The sequence below is a fragment of the Falco rusticolus genome, chromosome 4, assembly GCF_015220075.1.
Source record: "Falco rusticolus isolate bFalRus1 chromosome 4, bFalRus1.pri, whole genome shotgun sequence".
NCBI classification, from domain to species: domain Eukaryota; kingdom Metazoa; phylum Chordata; class Aves; order Falconiformes; family Falconidae; genus Falco; species Falco rusticolus.
In genome coordinates, this window is record NC_051190.1 from 111187277 (window position 1) to 111211103 (window position 23827).

The following is a 23827-nucleotide window of genomic DNA, read 5'->3' on the forward strand; positions in this document are numbered from 1 at the left end:
CCGCCCTTCCCGGGCCGGGCAGCGCCGGAGCGCGGCTCCTCGCCCCAGGACTCCCCCCGTCTTCATCATCATCATCCCCCAACTCTCCTCCACCCCTTTGTCTTCTCCCCCCCCCCGCCCCTCCCGCGCGCTTTCCGTAAGGCTCAGCGCAAGGGGCACTGCGAGTAATGCAGGAACATTACCATATGGGGCTCCTCCGAGGCTGGAGAGACCCTCCGCCCCCGCCCCGCGCAGCCCCCCAGCACGCAGCCGCGGCGGCGCTGCGCGGGAGCGGATCCCCGCTCTCCCCCGCCGCCGCCGCCCCCCGCGCCCCCTCTTCTCCTTCTTCTTCCCCCCTCTTCCTCCTCCTCCCCCCGCCGGCCCACGGTGCCGGGGAGCGGGATCGCCCAGGCACGACCCCGGTGAATAATCCCCACCGCCCGGCGGGGGAGGAGCGGGGCGGGGGGCGGGCATTGCGGTGCCTTCTCCCCTCCCTCCCCGGGATCACACCCGCTGGCGGGGGGAGGTGCGCCCGCCCAGCCGTTTTTGGGCGGCGGGGGCGCGCGGAGCGGACTCCCCCGGCGGAAGGGCAGCGGCAGAGCAGGCCGAAGCCCACCCAACTCCGCTTCCCCCTTCCCTCTCTAAACTTGTCCTGGCCGGCCGCCCCCCGTCCTTCACCCCGGCCCTCCTCCTCCTCCTGAGTGTGTGTGCGCCCCATCCACTCGCTAATTGAAGAGCTGGGATTCCTCACGTGAGAAGTTGATTTGTAGTTTGAACACGTGGCTCATTCAAAAAGCCGGAATATTCAAGTAATTTTTTTTTTCTTCTCTCTCCCTCCCCTCTTTCCCAACCCCCTCCCCTTCTTCCCCCCCCCCCCCCTTTTTTTTATGCTGAGAGGCGGCGCCTGCACGCACGTAGTGTGACATTTTCATAGTCCGCCTGCTGCTGCCAAAGGGGCTTGGGGGCAAGACAAAAAAAGTAGTTGTTTTTTTTTTTTCCCTTCCCCTCCTTCTTTTCCTCTCCTCAGCCCGCCATCCGCGGCCCCGGCGCTGGGTGTTTCCCCCGCGCCCCCCATGCGCCCGGGTAGCACGGCAGGCACTTAGGGCTCCCGTTTGGCTACGCTTTTTTTTTTTTTTTTTTTTTTTTTTTTTTTTTTTTACCCCTTGAGAGAGAGGGAGGGACACAAGCTGCCGATCTGATTTTTTTTTTCCCTTCCCTGTCCTCTCTCTCGCTCTCTCGCCTTCCTCCATCGCATTTTGTTTTATTTTCCCCTTCCTCCCCACCTCCTCTCGCAAGACGAGGGTTGCAGCCCGCGGTGCGCGCCTCCCCGAGCCGCCAGGAAGATGAACAAGCTCTACATCGGCAACCTCGGCGAGAACGTCAGCCCCCTCGACCTGGAAAGTCTCTTTAAGGACTCCAAGATCCCTTTCTCGGGCCAGTTCCTGGTGAAGACGGGGTACGCCTTCGTGGACTGCCCCGACGAGAGCTGGGCCATGAAGGCCATCGAGGCACTTTCAGGTGAGCGGCCCTTTCCACCCCCCCACCCCCCCCCCACACCCCCGCAGCCCCGACGGCTCCCGCCGCCCGCTCCTCCGCGGTCGCGGAGCAGCTGCAGCGGCGGGCTGGGCCGCGCCGCCGGTCTGGAGCGGGGGGCGGGGGGGGTGTCCGTCGCCCCCGTGTCCCTCGCCCCCAGGTGAGGTGCGAACTGTTGTTTTCCCAGCGCGGCCGGAGCCGCCCGGCCTTCCCGCGGAGGCTTTGCGCGGCGGCGGCTCCCCGGGCGGCGGCGGCCCAGCGTGGCGGGGAGTGGGGCCGGGGAGGGGCGGCAGCCTGGGCCCGCGGACCCGCGGCGCGGCGGCTCCCATGTTTTTCCGAACCCCGCGGCCAGCCCTGCCCGGCCGGGGGCCCTCGCAGCGCGGGGGGGTGGCGGCGGGGGCGGTGAGGCGGGGGCGGGCTGCGGGCGCGGAGCTCGGCGCGGCTCCGCGGGGCAGCGGCTGCGCACCCCTGCTTGGGCACAGCTGCCCCCCCGCAGCCCCGCGGGGGCCGCCCCCCGGAGCGGGCTGGGGTTTCCCGGGGCTTGGCGCAGGCCGCGGGGCTGGGGGCGAGCCGCCCCCTTGCCCCGAACTCGGAGGGGGGGAGCCCAGCCGGCCCCCCCCGCGCTGCCCTGCTATTTATTTCGGTTTCTTTTCGCTGCTCTCACGCACCCATCACCGCCTCCAGCAGCGCGCCGGCTCCTGGCCCCGACATCCTGTTTTTGTGTGCTTAAAAAAAAAAAAAATATTACAGAAATAAATTCTTTTTCGCGCGAAGCGGCTTTGCGGAGGTCTGCTGGGAGAGGCTCCCTCGGAGAAGATGGGCTCGGGCTGCGCTCGGCGCCGCGTTTCGGCTGCCTCCCCGCCCGCCTCCCGCAGCGAACCGCCCGAAGTTGGGGACCCGGCGGCGGCGCGGGGGGCGGCGGAGCCCCCGCTCCCCCTCCCCGGTGCAGGGGGCTCGGCGGGGCCGGGGCCGAGCCCCGCTCCCGCAGGCGGCGTTTCGCGGGTCGGTTTCATCTCGGAGGAAGGGGCCCCGCTGCGGGCGGCCCCGGCTCGGCCTCGGGCTGTGCCGCCGCGCCGGGTCCGCCTTGCGCCGGTGCCCGGTTGCCGGTGAACGGGCCAACGTGTTGCGCTGCCGTTCCCTGCCTTCCCACCCTGCGGGCCCGCGCCGGGGACGCGGGGGACCACTGCCGCGCTCCAGTATTTTCTCCTTTATCTCTGCAGGTAAAGTGGAGCTGCATGGGAAACTCATAGAAGTTGAACATTCGGTCCCTAAAAGACAAAGGTAATTAATTTTTATTCCGGTCCCACCCGCCCCCTTTGCCCTCAGCTACCCAGCGAGAAGCAATTTGAAAAATGCTTAGGTTTGTATTTCTCTTCCCTGTGGATAAATGGACCGCTTTCTTAAACCCAGAGGCGTGCACTCGGTGCTGTCCTAGAGGTTTTCTAGAAATCACCCCGTGTATTTCTTTATAATGTAGTGTCTTGGCTGGGCAACAGTGGTAGTATTTTAATTTATTTAAAAAAAAAAAAAAAAGCCTTTTTGTAGGAGAAGCAAGTTATTATGGTCTGATAGCTAATGGTTGTGAAGATTTTAAAATTTAAAGTTCCGTGAGAAGAGTTAAAATCCGTGTGTTAGCAGGAAATGAAATGTGGTGTGAACTGTATAACCAGCAAGCACATGAGGTTTGCTCCAGCAAGAAAAAGCATCTTGTAAATATACTGATATACATTTTTTTTTTTTATCCTGCCATGTTGGAGTCTGCAGCATTTTATAGGCATGTAGTAGAAATCTCATCTGTATTTGAGAGGATTTTTTCATCACTATTTTGAGCTGGTCTATAGAAGCAGCACGAGAATGACTTGTTCCTAGTAAGGACAGAATTTATGCATCTTTAATTTCTAAATGTATGTTTAATTTTTGCAAGGCAGTAATTTTGTTGGGCCTCATGTAAAGAAGCAATACTCGTAATAAAGCAGGGTAGTATTTTTATATTGCCTATAGCAATTCAGCCTGCTTCTTTCACAAATATTTAGATTATAGAAAACCTGGCGTGCACCAGAGAGTAACACAAAATAGATCAAACTTTCCACGTGCTTGTTCCTGTACTCCATTATTCAATCTGGGAAGTATGTCTGTCTGTGTAACTTTGTCAAAAGGGGCTTCTACTATTTCAGGGTTATTTTTAAAAGTACAGTCTTTTCAAATCAACTGTTTTAAAAAGGTGAATTGGCTGTCTTGATGGGCATTGCATATTGGTATTTTGAGCATTACAAGTTTAATCACTGTTTAGTGGTAGAGGAAAGCTTCACTTGAGAAAGTATGGATTTTTGCTCTAGTTAAGGGGGGGGGAACCCCTCTCTGGACCAACTCATAGTATGTTAATCTGTATGGTTCTATTTGATACTTTTCAATGGAAATTAGTATGCTGTATGTGCTCTTCTGCATTTAATGTGCAAGGTATATGGCTTTGATTTACAGTAGCCTACATTTTAGATCTTTTGTATATAAAAATACTATTGTAAGGGGAATATTTTTTTAGGTTTAAGAGGAAAATTCCAAGAATTGATAATTTCCTGTAATAAATAAATTTATTGTCATGCTTACTAATCTTAAGCTTGCACAAGTAGCGTTCTATTTATGCTATTAAAAAAAAATCATTTCAATCATAAGGTAAATTTAAAATCACTGGTGCCCCCTCAGCTTTTTTTAATCATTGTTTAACGTGTTTAAAAGTATTTTCCTGTTCTTTCAGCTGTCAGCTGAAATGGTGTAACAATCCATTCTTCATATTGGGTAGCATGTCTTCCTATTTGTCTGTGAATTAGCAATTATCAGAAACATACATCTGTCTGTAACTTGTTGCAAAGAATTCTGCACTGAACTTAAGCGCTTTTCTAGGCATGCGTTGCCTACATACAGGCATACTGAAAAAATTGCAAATGTATCAGCATACCTGTATTACTTCTCCCAAAGCCTTTATCTGTTAAAACAGTTTCATCCTGTAGTATCATAGTGGAATGTATTAGGTATAGTTCAGATTTATACTTCTGTTTAACAGAAAATTAAATTGCATTTCTCATAGCTGCACTTCCTTCCCCTTTGTCTCCACTCCTCCTCTCCCAAAATCAAATATAGAAACCCACTTAAAATTCATTCAGAGGCCTCCATGTGTAAAAGTGACTCTCTTGTTCCTGTTATGGATGTCTAATACTTTTTTTTTGGGGGGGGGGTTAAAAAGTTGGGGATTTTTTCCATGTCTCTCTAAACATTGCTTACTGGGCGCGTATTTAGAATTGGTAGGTATGCGTAAAAACACAGTTTTTACATGTTGAGTGTTTTGGTGAAACTGGTGCTTTCAAAGTAACTTACTTGATTACTCAAGGGAGAGATGCAGCGGGGGTGGGGGGTGTTGCTGCCCAGGCCCACCCAGTGTGTTTGCAGGCTGGGAGCGCTTTCCTGAGCCCTGCGCTCCCCAGCATGCCACATACGGTCACAGAAGTGACGCCATTTAAAAAAAAAAAGGTGCATGTGTCAAGTCAGTCTTTCAGCACGAGCGTTCAATTAATAGTTTGGTCAAATGATTACAAAACAAATTTTGCTCTTATGAAGTAGTGCACTGAAATTATTCGATACATTGTATTGACCTCTGCTGCTGTGAGGCTGCTCCATGGAGAGAGTCAGCTCCCCTCCCCGCAACATCCTTAATTATGATTTTTGCTTAGTGTTTTTGGTTAGTGTTGTTTTTTGGTTGGTTGGTTTTTTGTTTTTTTTTTTTAGCAGAGTGTGTATATTATCACTCACAAGGGTAGCTGGTGGGTGTCTTTCTCCAGAGGTGGCTGAGGTGCATGGGAGGAAAGGGTAAGGGTTTGGTAATCCATATCCTTGTCACATAAAGGAAGGTCAGGAGGTGATGTCAGCTGGGGTTGCCATAAAGTTGAGCTGAATCCAGAAGACGGTGGAGTGTGCCTGGCTTGTTATTCAGGGTGAAATTCTTGGACCCAGTAGTCACTGCATTCCAGCCCTTGCTGGATCTTCAGATTTGAAGTGGGCACACCCACGTTTGCAAAATCACCTTCCTACCTTCTGCGGAAGGAAGGAGAGGGCTTGGTGGGGCTTTCTCCCTCCCCTCCCCCCCTGGAAGCATTTAAAAACAGACAAGGGGATCTGCTGCGGTTGAAAGAAGGGGCCTGGTCAAGGTTTCCTTGATGGAAGGGCGGAGAATTATTTTGGGGGAGGTGCAAAGTATTTAATAAGCTCGGAGTAGATTCCTGACTTACTATTGAAATCTCAAGGGAATGCCAAAGGAATGCAGCATTTCTGCATTCAGACCCCTCGGTGTGGAGGAAGGCTATTGCAATATTTAAAGTTTAGGTCATTTTATGCAAAAGTTGAAGAAGGCATTGTAACAATTCTGACTGCTGGTCGCCCTCTGCGAGGGGAGGCAGGACACTGTTGGTCGCTATCGCCGCTGAGGTGGGTTTTCTTCTCACAAAGCTGTGATGTGGGAGGGGGATGGTGGCACCCCATAGTGTACGTGCGCCCATGCCCATGAAACTTGTGGCGCGAGGCTCTGGGTACTACCTCGCGCAATCCAAGAGCAGCTGGTATCTCACAAGGCGATGTACTGCAATCTGATTATTCAAATGGCCCTGATGTCACTTGTGCGTGATGAGGGGGGAGGGCGGGTGCTAACTCTGGGCACCCGGGGATGTGCCCAGTGCAGCCTCCTGGTCCTGGCTCCTGTGTCCAGGTGGGCTTCCCACCCGGGCACGGTCCACCATGCCTGTTCCTGGGGCCTTCAGGTGCCTAAAATGCTCACAAAATCTCAATTGTGGTAACGATGAGGTGTTTTCCCAATTAGAGGGTTAATCCCTCCCCCACCCCTTGGGCCCTTTGTTGAGAAAATAAATTCACTGTGTCTCTTCTGCTGGGTTCCTTTAGGAGAGGAGCAGGAGAAGAGGGTAGCGAAGGGGCATCTTGTGGGTAAGGAGCTGTGCTATGGGGAGCACAATGGCCTGCCAGCTGTGCTTCACCTCTAGTGCTGCAGTACCTGAAGGCTGATTTGAGGAAAAGAGGCCCAAAATCCCCCAGGCTCTCTGTTCCAGGGGCCAGCGCTGTTGGGTGGGCATCAGATTGTGTTGCTAATTTTCAGTATAATGAGGGTTTGTATCTTATGCGGGCAAGGCAGCAGGGAAATAGCTTTGCAAGGCTGGAGTATGTATAGAGGCTACAGTGGTCGAAATTGCTAAAAAAAAAATAAATAATAAAAAAAAAAATGTAGTGGCGTTGATTTTTAGTTTTGCTTCTGTAAGTATCAAGCAGGGAGAAACATGCTGTGTGTAAGAAGACGTGATAGAAAATATGTCATTTATTGGCCGTATCTGTGCTCTTTTCCGCAGAAGAAGGCGGAGGACCACGCCTGGGCCCAAACCAGAATGTTTTTGAGAGTGAAGGGCCAAAACTTTGCATAGTGATTTTGGGTTTTCATTCTCTGTTTCCACATTTATTTTTGCAGGTGTGAACAGGAAATTTAATATTTTTTTTTTCCAAATCTTTGAAACCTTACAATTAGAGTGGAAATAAACCTGGATAGTTGTGATTCCTACATAGCGGGTCGTTTTTGACAAGAAGAGATAACTCTTCACTGACAGTGCTAACTGTTACGTTGTTGGAAGTTTAATTTTTATAACTCTTCATACCGTTTGATCATTAATTAAAAAAAAAAAACAACTTCTTGTTGCAGTTTTTACAAATAAGCTAGAATACATGAAACACAGCTCTAAATGCATATCCTGGAAGGGTGGTCCTGCTCTCTTTTTGCTGCCTTCCCTTTACAGGCAGTACTCTGAGAACATACTTGTAGCAGACCTTAAATGTTGCGTAGATACAGTAAATTTTGAAGGGGTAGAATAAAAAAAAATAACATTTTGGAAGTATAATTCACGAGTAGTAAAATATAATCAGGAAACATTTAAGTATTTTTTTTTTATTTCTACTCCCCTTTTTTTCCCCCCTCCTCAAGCATGGGGTAACAACATTTTCCACATTTTTAGACCTTGAAGGTGGTATTTTTGTAAAATGGGGCTGTGTTCATTTCAGTTGCTCTTTTAAGTGCAGAGCATAGGACTCTGCAGTGCTGGAGTCCTTTTATGGCTTCTGGCTAGCTACTGGGTGGACTTCAAATGCTTAGTTTTGACCTGAAAAATTCTTAAAATGGCCTGGGACTTACCTATGTAACATAAAATGTGAAGCTTCCCATAATGGCTGTGAGAGAGGGACCCAGGCAGAATTAAAATACACCTAATACTAACCACGGATGGGGCTAGCCCTTCAGGGAGCCTCGCAGAAAAGATTCTTGGCTTCTTAAACCTGTCCCTCTCCTTAATGTCATCTTAGCTTTTAGGTTTTTATACTCCTGGGAATTTGGTAACAAATACATGGTGCCATGGAGCACAGCTGAAGACACTCTTCTAGTGGTTTCATTCTTCTGTGAGCCTGGCGAGGCAGGCACAGGGCGATATATTGATGTGGGATTTTTTTTTTCCCCTTGTAATTTAAGAGCCAAATTTATTATTGGAATTTGATTATTCAGAATCAGTAAATAGATGAAGAATGGGTACAAAATTTAAATGCTGTAAAATCTAAGTAAGGAGGATAACTTCATGTTTCATAGAAGGAGAGGGATAAGTGGAGAAGTTTGAATAGGATTGATGCACTTGGCAGTGTTGAGGTGCTTTATGTAGTTCCAGAGTGCTTCAATATGATTCTCTTTTAATGTGTGTTCTCTCATTTTGTTTTCATACGCAAAATGTTTATCTGCCTCAGTCCGTTCTTTATCTCAAATGATGCAGAGCATAGAATTATATGTTGAGTTCTGTGCTAATTACTGTTGAAAGCTAAGATAAAACCATAACTTTTCCTTATTTCATCTAGAAATGTGAAATTGTTACCAGAAATACTTGTGCATATTTTATAGTTTTAGTCTGAGGCTTCCATCCTTATCTTTTTTTCTCTCCCATCCCGTTCCCCTCCCCCCTCCCCCGGCATGTTGAGTGTATGCACTTGTATGCCTTGCTATCCTGCATCTCTGCTGTATGTGTCTTACATTTGCTGTACAAACAAAGAAAATATCGGTGAATATGCTATCTAAAAAATCTCCCCGGGTGTCTGGATTTGGGGAGATCAGTAAGCCCAGTGCTTACTGGTGCTACCCAGCCCCTCTGGGCACATTTATCTGTGTGGGTACCTCACTGGCAGTTGTTCCTTCTCATCCCCCGGAATAAGTAATTTGGCTTTGAAAAGTTTCTGTAAGGGAGCAAGAGGCCCTGTGTGTTTGGGCATGTTTAGCTAATTAACAAAAAAAATTATATTATTGTATTCTCTCCTGGCTTTGCTCCTTTCCAGATCTGCAATATTGATTTGTGAGTGTGTTGAAAGATGCATACATTTAACCAAGAAGAGAATCTTGATGTCTGTAGTTAGATACTTAGCGAATAAAGTGTGTTACTAGGGTCAATATTAGGGTAAATGTAAAAATAGTGCACATGTAATGACAATGAGTGGGGCCAAAAAAATTGGTGTTTTCCAGGGTTTTTTTCTGCAAGAGTGCTGAAATTTCAAAATGGAAAATTATATTAAATTGTAATTTTAATTGTTATTTTGCTGAAGTGTACTATCATGACAACTGGCACAAGAAAAACCTGTAGTATGAAACACCTCTTGTGCAAAGGAACCTCAGCAGCAGTGTGCCTCCCCTGTTGCCTGCCTCTTCATGGTACAGTGGAATTATCATAATCTAAAACTGTCCTTTTGCAAATCTGAATGGATGGAAAACTGCCTGTAACAGGTAAAATGAGGCATTCTGTATTTTTAATTAAGTTAAAATTTGGATAAAAGCAGATAACAATGAGTCAAAGAGGGATCTGACTCTTCTTGAATATGGGACTAGGTGTTGAAATGAAACAGTCTTGAAATGAAGGGTCTTCAGCTGGCAAGGTCCTTGCTCCATTTTAATTTTTTTGCTGTCTTGATCATTTTGTGGCTGCAGAGAAGTGTCTCAGAGAGAGAGCGTGTGTGTGTGTGACTGTGTGTATGTATATACACACACATATATATGCATTTTAAGATTATATTACCATAAAATCATTTGCAGCTCAAGAAGAGATCAGGTAAAAATATATGGAGAATTTATAAAAATAGTAAAGTTGAAGGTTTTTTGCTAGTGCTAGTACACTTGAACAAAACTGGAGCTGAATGTTCGCTTTTGAAAGATTAACTTTCATGCTCAGCTGAACTTCAGGAATGCTATTTTAAAATATGTAGTCGATACCTTGTGTGTTATACATTTTTCCTTTTTGAAGATAGCAGTGCTCTATTGTTTTGGTTAATTGATTTCTAGTTTTAAATGTTACGTGCACAGGTCCTGTAGGTTTTCTCTCAAAAATGGAGCTCACCTCACCTTAATGAAGCAATAAATATTGTAGCGCAGAAATCAAAATTCCAGATAGGAGGAACTCTAGTCTCTGAAAAAAAATATTCTGGTGGTGGTGGAATAATCCTAAGTTATTAGTTGGGTTCACAATTACCTGTTTTCCTGAAACTTCAGGTTAAATAGTGGTTAGGGATGGAGTAAAAAGCTTGTCGTGTTTGAATTTGGAGTTATCTGTTAAATACTCGGCATGCGTGGATCATGGTGGGACTCTAATTTTCTAGGAATAAGCAGGGCAGAGGGGCTAGCTGTGAGAAAGGGGGGGGAACCCCCACAAAACATCCTGTGGCTTGTACTATGCCATTGCCCCACACAGCCTTCATGCTGGGGCCTGATCCTGTGTGCTCTCTGCCCCTTCTCCCCTGCCCTGGGAGGAAGGACTCAGCATGCTTCGAGGAGGCTCTCAGGGAAACAGAGTTTGTGAGAGGGTTGTCTTGGACACGAAAAACGCATATATCATTACCAAAGGCAAAAGATACAAGTTTGGGTTTTTTTAAATGGTAGTTTTAAATTTCTGGATTATCTGCTCTGTAACTGTTTTATTTTCGGTGATAGAGCGTATTTGGTTGAGAGTGTATTATTTGGTTTATACATGTAGGGGAGATTCTGTATGTGATGGTGGCTTCATGATTATCATGGAAGAATAGTTCAATTTTTCCTCCTACAGCTAGAGAAAAAATTGCAAAACCATGTCTTTTTAGGACAGTACTTGAAAAACATAATCTGTAGGATGTTTGAGGAATTTAGGTAGTAGTTTAAGCCAAGTTAATAGGCTGCACTCTACAGTGTAAACCGTGTCTTGTCTTCTTCCTGATGTGAATTAAAATTCTGATAAAATTATTTTTCCAGTGAAAGTTTTGTGGCAACCTTAAACAGGTAATAGCTAGAAAAAAAAATTCACAATTTGTCTGTTATTTGGGTGGTACCCTTTAAAAAATTTGGAAGATTGTTTCCAATTTGGAAATATTTTTCCAGATCAGTTTGCCAATTGTATACCAGCTTGCAGGGGTTTCCCTTGCCATCGAGGCGCTGACCTGTTACAGATGCGCCCTGCTGTGCTGGGATGCGCACATGGGTCTTTCCTACCCAGGGAACTGGATCCCTGAATGAACCACAACTTTCTCTGTGGGAAAACCAGCACTCTGGTGTGCAGAGGGAGCTATTCGCCAGGGTCAAGTGAGAGGGGTTCAATGCTAAGTGTCTTTTAGTGGTATTGATCGCAGTGGGTGCTGCTGCTGATCAGCGACAAGCGTTCGATAGAGGTTCGGTTATTTAAGTGGGTGGTAGGTGGAGGTGGGCAGCAGCGTAACGTGGTGCAGGGAGCTGAAAGCTGCCGTTGTGAACCAGGAGGTGCTTGGTTTGACCCTAACAGAAGTGCTGGTGTATCTCAATACTTGCGTGTTACCTGATTGTATGAACTTTGCACCTGCACAGAAAGTTTTAATGTAGGATACTTCTAATAAATGTGCAGCTTTCAAGGATGATAGGCATTTAGAACTGTCTACAAATTCAGATTCTCTTTCAATTTCAAATACATACTAAGAGACGGATAGTAAGCATGTAGTTTAACATGTGGTCTGTAGGTTTACCTTCATGAAAGAATTGGAAGATCCTAGGGTACAGCACAGGGATTTCAGTTGTTCCTAATAACCTGTGCAAAAGAAGTGAGAAATGGACAGCTCTTAAAGTCAGAGCAGAGATAAATACTACGTACTCATTGTTAAATCTTTTTTCAGATTTAACAGAGAATGCTCTTTTCAGCACTGTCGGTGCTCAGTAGCAGTGGTGTAAAATTGTTCTTATACTGCTGATACTAGTTCATTCAAAGGTGCACCAGAATGCTTGTTCTATTAAACTATTTTTCTTAAAAACAAAAACACCTGCCTCACCCCCTCCAAGAAAACAACCCCAAAGCACCAACATCCGAACACTCTAGGTTAAGTTATAGTTAGAAAGAAGGTGACCTTTCATTTACTTAAGAAATACAAAATTTTTATTCTCAATGATGGTCTGAGTGCTAATAGCAAATGGTGGGGTCCTGTTCTATTTGGTAACTTGCTTTGTGTTGCTGCCTATTTTGTTTGCATTACAGGTGTGTTGGCTTTGAGTGAGTTTTATATCTCTATTTGGAAGTTTTCATTTTTTCTGTTATGCTGGTGAGCAGAAGTTTTTATAAATAATATGATTTTTACCCTGTCTGCGCTCTTAAACAAGAAATGACTGTTGGCATGTAAATATATCCCAAGTTCTGCATCTAATACAGAACTGTAAACTGTTCCCTGAAGTTGTGGAGCGCACACCCTTTCCTTTGTACAGCTGGGCTTGGTGACAATTATTCAATTAAACTCAAATCGTGAGCTAAACTACCTTTTTCCATACGTACCATGTGCTTAGCCCGTATAAAGTTTAAGCTACCCATCACTCCTTGCAAGTAATCTCAGGAAGAGACTTAAAAGATTTATCATCATAATTTGTAGAGTCCTTTGAGCTTTTAGATTGAGTTAAAGATTTGCTTTACCTACGTGCTGAACTAGATTCAGTAAAATCACAAAATTGCATTCGCTTGCCATGGTTGGCTTTTGCTTGCCTCTGTGGCAAATAATAAGCTTATGTATGTTGCTTTTCTAACTGGCCATTTCACTCTCATCACCTGACCCCCATAGTTCACTTACTACGACTGTTACTGGTTTTGCATATGTTGGATTAAGTTCAGCATCTTGACATGAAAACGCTACTTGTGAATGCATGAACGGCAGCACAGATCCAGCACTGCACGTGTGGTTACGTCAGGCTCCCGCTGTATTGCAGTGCTGTGTTTTGTGCTGCAGCTCTTCAAAATGGCTTTTCAAATGAAAGTTCAAGCTATCTTAACTTTTTAGCTGTGGAGTGTTGGTGGAAATCACATGTGGTTCTGTATTGCAGAAAGCAGCTCTTTGACGTAGTTTTGACTTGTGTCACTGGGTGTATCATTTTGGGTGGTACACTTCAAAAAAAAAAAAAAGGGGGGGGGGGGAGGGAAGGGAAAAAAAGGCAAGGCATGGAAAAGTCTGTCCAGAACTTAGTCATGTTTCACCACGATGAAGCCCTGCAAGTTCTCAAATGAGAAATGACGCTTGAGCAGTGACTTTTCTGGCGGTGGCTGTGGTGCCTGCTCTACCTGATGAGACTTGGACCAGGAGAGCAGTGCCTGGTTTGGGGGGCTGAGCAGGTGCCCTGACCTGTTTCTTTTCCCTCTAACATCCAGATCTGTGAACTTCCCTTGCACTCTGCGGATACCATGCGTGTGGTTACAAACTATTGAAGCATGTCTCTGAGGTTTGGGGGTGGAGAGGGAGGGGGCGATTGCTTTGTTCTGAGGCTTTTGGTAGCTCTGGTTCTGGTTGTCGCTGGTAGTTGTGTCTTGTTGTGCAGTCCAGTACTAGGCACAAGGCTGATGTCAGTGTGGTTTGAAATGAGCTGAATTTTGGGGGGTTGGTGGTGGGGGAGATGAGTGAGGAAGGCATACGAACAGTAGTGTTAGCAGATGATGATCAGTAACCTCTAAAGAAGGATGATTTCTTTCTGTGGTTGAATATTTATCGTATAACATCATAGTCTTCCTGATGCTGATTTTGGTGGTGTGTTTTTTTTTTTTTTGTGTGTGTGTAATTCGGTATTTTTAGCTTTCTCCTGCTCTTTATTTCTTTAAAATGCTCTTTTTAAATCCTCAGTTGTTGGGCACATCTATATGCAGATGGAGCAGTTGAATTTCAAAGCTTTGAAAGGCGTATTTAAACTATACTAAGCTAGCTCTGAGGTAAATGCAACTTGATCTACTAGTGGGTGCAGGTACCACCTTATTTAGGTATCTGCTAACAAATCAGTACTGTACAATTGTAAAAAAGAGATAGTATCACTGCCTTGGTGTGATAATAAGTTTGCATATCTGTATACAAACTAAATTTGAAGTAATTAACTGCTAAATAATTTATTAAACTTAGTCGAAATATTCATCATAATTCATATGAACTTTGTGCCTAATCTTGATTTAAATATCTAGCAAAATGCTGTGCCTTTGAAAAACTGCAAGTTACTAAATGGAAATAACCTCAACGTTAATGACGATTAACTCGTAGATTATGAATCAGCTGGTTAGCTGTAGCACAATATAGGCCTTTTCTCTGCTTTGAAACTGATTCAAATTTACAATTTTATTCAGTTAAATACAAAATGAACTGAAATAGTGTAAATGTTAAATGCTACCCTGTGTAAAGAGTGTGGTTTTCAGTGCAGAAATTTGTTCTCTGATCATAACAATATATTTAAATCTACAGTGACGGTGAAAAAGTCTATGCTCTCTGATCTTCAACCTCAAAACATGCACTATATTCTGTGTTTTCTGTGAAAAATAAAATGAAAAACAATGGAGTTATTTAAAAGGTGATAGTGGCCATCCTGTAATTGCTTTATATGCCACTTCTTAAAGTCATGGCAGTTTTTTAATAATATTATGAAAGCGGGGGAAATTATTTAGTATTAACTTAGTTTACTAATGGAAATCCACTTAGGCCTCTTATACAATTGATTTTTCAATGTAACTTGCCTTTGAAAATTTCTAAAATTAAAATGCTGCATAACTTAGAATTTGTGAACAATTGAATTTTAGTTGTTGACTTCTCTGGTTGAACAGAATGAAATGATACTCCTAAGGCTTCCATGAAGGCCTGGTATGAAAGCTCAGGGATTGCTTTCATATGTTGTATGTACTATGTAAGGCTGTGTGCACTAATCTAAGCTGCTGTGACAAAAGCAAGTCAATTATTAAAAATGAAGTTTAATGCATATATGATTAACATTATTTCTATTAAGTAAACATAAAAAAATGGGAAAAAACCCTCTTTACACATAAACTGTGATGCTTTAACTACGCCAGTACAAAATATTTACTGAGAATATGGAGTTACTAGTGTAGATGTATTTACCCTGACCAAAATTACTGCCCTATAAAAAAGAGAAAATAAGCTTTGCAGACAATAGAAAACTTAGCATGGTTGTTATTACTTTATAAATTTAACTTTTTAAAACACGTTAATTAAAAAGTTAGATTTTGTCCAGTAACCTGTCGTTAGATCAAAACTTAATATATTAAATAGTGTGTGCAAAGTGTGTGTATTATTTAGCGCTACATCCCAGCAGAAAGACTGTGCATTCTGCGCTTCGAGGATATAAAATTTATTGAGGGGAGAATACAAGTATGCAGTTGTTCTAAATAACGTGTAGCTTTTTGCTGCAAGTACAGCTATGAAGTAATTTTATTTGGTGCTGTTCTGTCCCCACAATTTTTTGTGTAACTGAATAGGATTCCATTTTTTGGGGAGAACTCTTCAGAGAAAATTAATTAAAAGAAATGACCATAATGTCTGGAAACCATAAGCGTAATTTGTTTCTCTTTGCAAGTAATTTTAAGTATAGAAAAAGCAATAACTCTTTTTAAAATTCTGCATCTGGTTACGTTCAGCATAAAAATGACAAAGCCAAACAGCAGAGTAGTCACTTCCTATGGCTTTTGGGCTTTGACAGGGCAAGAGAAAGGAAGGAAAACTATTTGGTGGTGATAGTGCAAAACCCACACATTCTAGCAATCCTCTGGTAGAGGTGTTATACCTCATCTGCTTTAGGTCGCTTAATCAGTTTAAGACCACGTGGAATTACCATTAGTAAGGGCCAGCACTTGAGTGCTATTTCTTCTTGTTGGTATTCAATTAGTTCAACAAAGTGCACTAGTAAAATAATTACTAGAGCATCAAAGAGACAATTGGTATCTGTGCAGTGTCTTAGTTATCGTGTGCATCAGTTTATACTTGGAAAAGTTTCTGTTTTTTTAAAACTTCTGTGAATAAGGCTTATTTTAATTAATTCTTTGATATGGAAGAACTTATTTTAAAGCAAAAATAATAGGAAATGTATGGTAAATTTGACATTTCTGTTGTAAAACTGGTGAAGTATTCTACTTAATCTATTCCTGTTAGTGTGGTCTAGAAGGTTTAAAAGAAGCTATTTGTCTTGCCGGTGCTCTTTAAACTTTTCTTGGTTTGTCTTGAGATTGAAGTGTGGAAAGCAGTAATGAGAAAATAGATTTGTTTGTTTAAATTAAAAAACACAACAACTTAGCCATGTGAGAGCATTGTTAGGCTTTGTTGGAACATCAGATGATGAACATAGTATATGTTTTAAATGCTCAATTATTATGTCAGTATAAAGCTGTCCTCTTGCAAAGTTGAATAATATATGTATTTATGAAAAAAAAAATGTGGAAGCTTTGTCCAGGATAGGTGCAGAGTGGGAAGCCACACGTGCATGTGCTTGTACACATACACATGCACTACATTCTTTAGGAGTGGCTCTATGTTCAAACTCTGTGCTCTTTTGAACTCTTGCTTTTAGTTTTTGCTCTTTTAAGCACTGGGACTTTATTCGTATTTTTAGATATTATATAGACAGTTGCCTAAATGAAGTAGTTTGCCCTCGTTAATATCCTTTTATATCATGGGAGACACTTGAAAAGGCCAGTAAATATGTTTGTCAGCTGAAGTTTATAGATACACTTAAAAGCAGACCAAGCAAGATTTTTCAATTTTTCTAGTTATAGCATATAAGCTTCTTGAAGTTAGATGGTGTTTTTCAGCAGCGTGAGTGTTTCAGTGTGTTTCTCCCATAGGAATCTTCATTTACTGAGATAATTTTAGGAATTGGACATTAATTTCTGCCATTTTTTGGGTAAAGTATCCTGAGAGGCAGCAAACGGGTTTTTCTTTAGAAAGTCTGTGTGTGTGGTGAATCGGTGGCAGCAGAGAAGTATGCGCTGGGATGAGTCCCTGAACTACCCTAACACCTCGCTCAGCTTAAGCTCTAAAGTAGCTTGCTCTTAGCCTGAAAGGTTTAAATCAAATATTTAATAGCAAGAAAGTGGCAAATAAGAGGTTCCCTGCTCTCTGAGCTTATGTAACAGAAGCCTTGCGATTGATTACATGCTATAAGCGTGTAGGCAGAGCAATTCTTGCTATTTTACTTCAATCATTTTGTTTCCCCTCTACCCCCCAAAACCAGAACAGAATTTGACTGGTTAATCTCGAGCACACAGTAAACTTGGTATGTTCTGCTGAGTATGAGCAGCCAGCGTTTCACTTGAGCCTGACCTGAAAGAGAACAAAATGGGTTAGGCTGCCTGTCTATAGCTGTGGCGTAAGGAATCTGGATAACGTGTCCGATGTTCTCAGCCTGTGGTTGTACAAGTTGGTCTCAGCAGCATGGTGGCTACGGATGCTGCTAACTTCATTTAGATATTTCGATCTGAGAAGGTTGAATCATTGAGCTATTGTTAAGACAAGATCTAATCTGGTGCCGTACCTCCTGTACCAAAAAAACATTGCCCAGAGTTTTACATCATATGTTATATCTGTGTCACTTATCACTTATTTCCTTTGGGTTTCTAATTGATGTGCAAACTTCTGTGGTGTAAGTAATGGTAGCAGGGAAGACATGCAAAATAAAAGCACTGTGAGGGTACATCCAGCAGCTGTTTCATGGAACAAAGTATCTTGTTGGCTTTTTTAATTATTCCAGTCTTTGCACCCTTTTTTTGCTGCAGAAATGACACTGAAGTATCCTGCACCATTTTTTTTTTTTTTCTCCTCACTGGGCTCTTTAAATGGAGCTGAATTCCCTGAAAATTGAGAAGAAGGAATTTTAAAATTATCTAATCTAGTGCTCCCCGGCCCCTAACTTGGCCATGTATTGCAGGGACATCATATGCAAGTTTCAGTCTAGAGCTGCTTCTTACAGCTGATGTAGAGCTTTACAGTTAGTTAGCTCATGATGGTAATATTGGCTGTTTCAACTGGCAGCCCCTGTGGGCACTGGGAAAACATGTGAAGGGAGAGAAGAAGCCTTTAGCTATTTTGGTGGTTGAAGGAGAGGAGGGGTGGAGAGGAAAAAGATAAAAGATGGGCATTGTGTCCCATCATTAGGGGATTAATAGTTCATACTGGTTAGGGTCTGGAGTAGACAAGTCTTTTGCATGTTTAGAAGAACTTCTGCGTTGAAAGATGTTATTTTCAGTCTTTCATATACCTCTGGAGTGTTTTCACTGTTATCTGCATCCCAGTTAAGTACAATTTAGTGGTCGGGTGTGAGAATAAATGGCAGGTGACCAGAGCTCTAAAATGTTTGGTCAACAAAATCGTCTCAGTAGTGTAATTGTTTGAGGAATACAGACCCCTGCTCTGAGGAGGAGAGAAGGAGAAACTGTGGCATTATAAACACGTCTCCCCCTCTAAAATGTACCCTTCCCCCAAAAAACAAGAGAAAACCCCAAACCACCAAACCCCAAAACCCCAAAATCAACCCAAACAAAAAAAAAAAAGAGAAAATCTATTTCAGTTTCTCGAAAGTTTCGGTATGAGGGAAGAGGTAAGGCCTGAAATGGTAGAAGCCACAAAGGTAGATGAAAGCCCACTTTCCTAAAGGATACTGGAACTTCCCATTAAATTTAAAGCAATGTTTAATTCTTTAATTAAAAGAAAACCAGCCTTCTCTCCTTAGCAGCACCTGGAAAATGAAAGTTTTTTTTTAAAGGAGAAGTTCAACATTAATATGGTAATGGCAGAATCTTTAGAATTTTCTTTTTAAAATGTCTTTATGGACCACTCAGGGGAATTTACAAATAATGAATATAAGCTTTTAGTCTAATTAGTGATGTGAAGAATTGTTGAACTGAAATCCTGAAGTGAATGGTAATGAGCGAAAGCCTTCTCTCTGGCTGATCGACATAAACATAAGAACTACAGTCAGCCTTACGTTGGTTGATTTACCTATTTTGTATGATGTAACTCAGATGTGCCAGTATAAATCTTCTGGTTGTGCTTCCTGAGCTATCCTATCCTGCCCACAAATATCCAGTCTCTTCCAGAGTGCTGGAGTTTATTCTGCACGGAGAGTGCAGCCCTGTGCCCCGTCGTTTGGCTGGTGGCTTTGGGCAGAGGAGTTATGTGGTGTCCTGTCCCCATGGCCAGCTTTCCGATTGTTTGTCCCAGTGGAAAGTAGTTAGCAAATCTGATGTTTTGCAGGCAGTGGTAGGAAATTTGATCATCAGCACAGAGGGATCTGGGAGGTAATTAACAGCCAGATTTTCATCCTGAATGCTGGGATGATACACCTCTCCAAAGCAGCTACTTTGGTGGGCTGTATGTACCAAGATGAAAGGGGAAAAGTGTAGTTAGGAGCCAACCGTTATGTCTTGCATGAGCCTTGAGAAAAAAATCGTGTCTAAATTTCATGAAAAATCCTTATTCTGAGTGGTAGTATAGAGTGCTTTTAAATCCAGGTCTGGGATTAAATAATAAGGCAACCCAAAGAGAATACTGCTGCAGTTTGCCTGTGGCTTAGTCAAGCTTTCTCTGCTTGAACTGCTGATTTAGGTCTGAAATTGGCGCAGTAACATTTCCTCTTCAAGTATTCTGCTGTCCAGATGAGTGTTTAAAAAAAATAACCAACCAAAAAACCAACAAAAAAACCCCCCTGGTGGTGTTTGTTAACAAGTCAGTATTTGAAACCATTTTTCTTTTTCTTCTATAGGTAAGGCATTGAGATAACGTTCTGGTTCACAAGCTAATGGCTTGATTTGATCAAATACAGTAACTGTGTCATCAGTGTGCCTTGTAACATACACTATAAATTAATTCCCTTTTAACAGAAATGATAGGCAAACCTCTGTCGCTTTATTGAATCTGAGTGGGTTTTTAAGAGAAATTCAGTATACCTTCTTTTTAGGTAAGGAGTCTGACCCTTTGCTTTTGTATTTATCAGAATTACGTGTTAGGAATAAGCAAATTAAGATGTATAATTGTGTGTGTACACATACAAAATTTCATATGTATATAAAAATGGGTTAGAATGCACATTCAGTAAGCTTTTATTTCAGTGGACTTACTATTGTTTGTAAGGTGCTTCCAGGAATCAAATGTGAGCAACTTAGAGACCAAAAAGACTGTTTAAACCCATGAGGTTTATGAAGCACCGCTTACAGGACAAGCTACTGCAGTGGCTTAACCTGTACTATTACCTACATTTACTACGAAGAAAAGGAGAACCCCCCTCCCTCACCTTGTAACCAAACCCCCTGCTTCTGCTTTTTTTTTCCCCAACCACACTAACATGAATTGAGAGTTAAGGTTTTTTTTATTTCATCCTCTAAACCTGTGCCTGCCCCTCCCCCCCTTTTTTCTTTCCCACTAGAAGAGCATTAAAAACACTGATTCACTCCGTGATCAAGCATCAGCTACTTGGAGCAACCTGAGTGGGAGAAACTAATAAACTCTGTGTGTGGGGGTAGCTTTCAGGGCTGGGTTTTTCTTGCCTGTTTTTGTTTTGCTCGTTGCAGAGTAAACAGTAAGACACCTCTTCCCTTTCTCCCCTATAAATTCAGCAGATCACCAGCAGTTTTCCATTTGGCTGTAGGAGTTGCTAACTTTGTTTCTATGGCTGTTCGTGTCAGGATGACTTTTGTGGAAGTTGTTTCTTACCATATGGCATTAGCCACAGCCCTTAGCAGGTTTTTTCTTGTGTGGTGTGGGTTTTTTCTTTAATATTTCATCTCCAGCTGTCTGTTAAGTTTGTGTTGTCAGTGAAGTAAGCTTGAGAAGTGACTTTTTTTTAATTTCTGTCTTCATGCAGGTCTTTGGAGCTCAGGGAGAGAAAGCATTGTTTCAGTGAGTGGGTTTGCAGGGGCATCACGCATAGCTGTCAGAGCTGGGGGACCGTGAACTCGGAGGCAGCACTAGGGAGTAACAGCACTTGGTGCTGGTGGGTATTGGCATACCCTTCATCTGTGCTGTAGGTGTGAGGTGCCGAGACTTTTTCCAGGTAACCTGTTTGGTGGTACCTACCTAGAGCGGATGGAATGAGTAAGCGCTTGCTCTTTCCATGTTCCTAAGAGTGGAAAAGGTAGACCATTTACTTTCCATCCCATAGGTATTGAGTTGAAACAATTGAACCAACTAACATTGTCGATGTTCACTTGATCTCCTTTCAAATGTGATTAACTCCCCGCCCCCCCATGCTTGTTTAAAAAGAGTAGGTTTGTGCTGTGCAGGTTTAAGGCATTAATGTTGTGTGTAGTTCGTATGGCAGCTGAAATAAGAGACTATTACGTGGCGTTATTGTTGGAAATGGGAATTAAAGAGCAGGAGGCAGCAGGTCTCTGGGGGGTGGGAGGATGGTGAGAGGGGTTTGGTAAGAGTATGGGTGCAACAACAGTGTGGAAGTGCGGTTGCTTTGATACTTGTGTATGTGCTTCCCTTTAAATGGTAAAATTTTGGCACGCCTATGGGATATAAAAATAGGGACTGTGAGCAAAAGCATGATACTTCATAGTTCTATGCTTTATAATTTTCTGTCGTCTCTCTTTTAACATTATTGTCCCTTAAGGGGAGGTATGGATCTTACATGATTTGCCTTTGCTAAATATCACAAAGCATACAGTGAGGTTGTATTAGTGAGTGAAGGCATATAGTGAGATTTTATTTAATGTAGGGATGCAAAAATGGACAATTTTTGAGACCTTTCTTACCCAAGAGGGTTTTGATAGGTTGAAGGGAAAAGTGAAGTATACAGGGAGGGCAGAGAGAGAAGGAAAGAGTATGTACAAAAGAAAGAATGCAGAAACTGTGGGTTTTCTTCTTCCCTCCTCCCACCACGTTTTCTCTAAGACATGTTTAGTATTGTTGCATATGTATGGAGGGTTCCTGTGGGTTGAGAGCACTGGGTGTCCCTGTGCCATGTGCTCTCTGTATTTGCGTATGAGAGATGACCCCTTCAGAGATCACTTAAGATGGCTTTTAGTAAATTATCCATCTTTATGGTACTTCCCTCTTGCTGTGTATGCGCACGCATGTAGCACAAATGTGCTGCTTTCCTTGTGAAAGGGACACAATGATGTCTTTTTGTTTTACCTGCTTTCAGTGTTGCAGAGATTAATGTCCCCCAAACACAAGACTCCATGTCTCAACACCCCAAGAATGAATATGTTGACGTAGGCGCGTGGTCGTCGGTGGCGTGAGGTAACTGAATCTAGTTATCTGCGTATCACCTGGAAATACAAATTGAAATGCGTGCAATTCCTCTTAAGAAAAGTAAATTATTGCAGAGTAATTGCTAATGGACTAACCTTACACAGAAATCAGAGAAGTCTGTTTTGTTCTTGGCCAATAAGAGGTGTTAGGTGTCTTTGAAAAAGAGAAACAAGGGGGAATACCTGTTCACATGCTGTGAACTATAGGTAGCTTTCAAAAACCTTTGATACAGAGCACAAACATAATTTTCCCAGACTTTTTTTTTTTAGTTGACATGTGCTTGCAGTGCCTATTTAGAATGGAAGAAATGAATTCAGAAATCTGCTTAAACTGGAAAAAGTGTATATACAAGGCTTACATGAGTCACATTGACGAGAGATGATGGCAGTGTTTTACTAAGGATTTATTAAGACTAGGTAAGCTATATGGTAAATGAAACTATTGTAATAAAATGCCTTCATGGAATTTCAAAAGACTATTTTTTTGTCTTACACACCCAGTGTAACCGCAAGTAGTTGTAAAGTAACAAACCAAGATTATTTCAACATAAAACTATACCCTCTGTAGGTTTATGTTACCTGGGATGTGATAGCTGTAGGAGCTTTGCAAATACCATGCTTTGCTGAGAAGAGTGTTATGAGGAAGATGGAAAGCACCCCGAAAGACCTGACGTCTGAGATACGGGAGAGTATTTCCAAGAAGGTGCTCCCGTGTTTTTCTCTTTCCTCACCCGTAGAGTTATGTCCCTGTGCATAAGCATGCTTTCTGAAGTCAGAACCCATCCTCACAGAAGCTGTTGCTACTCCAGTAAATTCAGTCAAACCCAGCTTTGTTCCTTACTCTTTGCTATACGTTTGCATTTGGTTTGGGAATTTTCTTGAGGAAGCTGAGAGCTGATTCTCCGTGGGTTCACGTGCACGCAGCAGAGGTGGCTGCACATCGCTGATGCCACCCTGCAGCAAAGAGCTGTACGGGGCTGCCGGCATGCGGGGAAGGGCAGGAGGAGCGAGATCTTTCTGAGCAGGAGCTGCGCAGGTTATTGCAGCGCGTGGGGGATTCTCTGTCTGCTCACAGCTAGCTCAGTGCTTGTGCTGGTCCTGGGAACACAAATATTTCGCTTATCATTTCTGTCTATTCTTTCTGTGTGGGGAGAAGGGCAGAGGGGGAAAGGGGTGACAAGCTTTGTGTATTTTTAGGCAATGTTAAGAAATTTAGCTGTTTTTTTTTAATAGGAGCTGTTAGTAACTGAAATGGAGAAGTCTCAAAGGTGCTTGTGATCTTTTATATCACACTGATTCTGTGTGATTCCTCTCTAGGCTGCACAAAGCTTTATGAAATTGTTTTTCCTGTTGCTAATTGATATAACAATGTAAAAAATTTAAATTTTCACATGCATCAATAAACACCAGTTTTCAAACTTGTGCAATGGGTGACAAGTTAAAATTACTTGCAATGCAGTCAAGCAACTGATGAAGGTGTAAATAGTTTCAAATTAAATGGTTCATATAGCTATTTTTGTATTTTTGAAGTGACCTTTCAGTTTTGTACAATAGGTGTCTCACTATTGCCATAAACGGAGGTGCACAGCGGGACTGTACCCATTTTGTACTTGGCTTGCCATTTCCTTTGGCTCTTTATGAATGTGGTAGAGGAACTGGTAATTTTAAGGTGGCACTTCTTCCTTGCTTCTCTCCCTTCCTCCTCCTCCCTTTCAGGATGT

The 23827-nt window shown here is 43.1% G+C and overlaps 1 protein-coding gene across 3 annotated transcripts in view; it reads left to right on the forward strand.

The window, feature by feature from the left end:
• The first annotated feature begins 525 nt into the window (after positions 1-525).
• The window catches only part of IGF2BP3 (insulin like growth factor 2 mRNA binding protein 3), a 114245-nt gene continuing 90943 nt past the window's right edge, over positions 526-23827 (forward strand). Inside the window, exons 1-3 of one of the 3 annotated variants that reach the window (XM_037383651.1) lie at positions 526-788; positions 1276-1497; positions 2733-2793. In XM_037383651.1, the coding sequence (XP_037239548.1) occupies positions 1323-1497; positions 2733-2793 (236 nt within the window). In that variant the 5' untranslated portion in view covers positions 526-788; positions 1276-1322. The other 2 variants (XM_037383652.1, XM_037383650.1) reach the window with 2 other exon arrangements.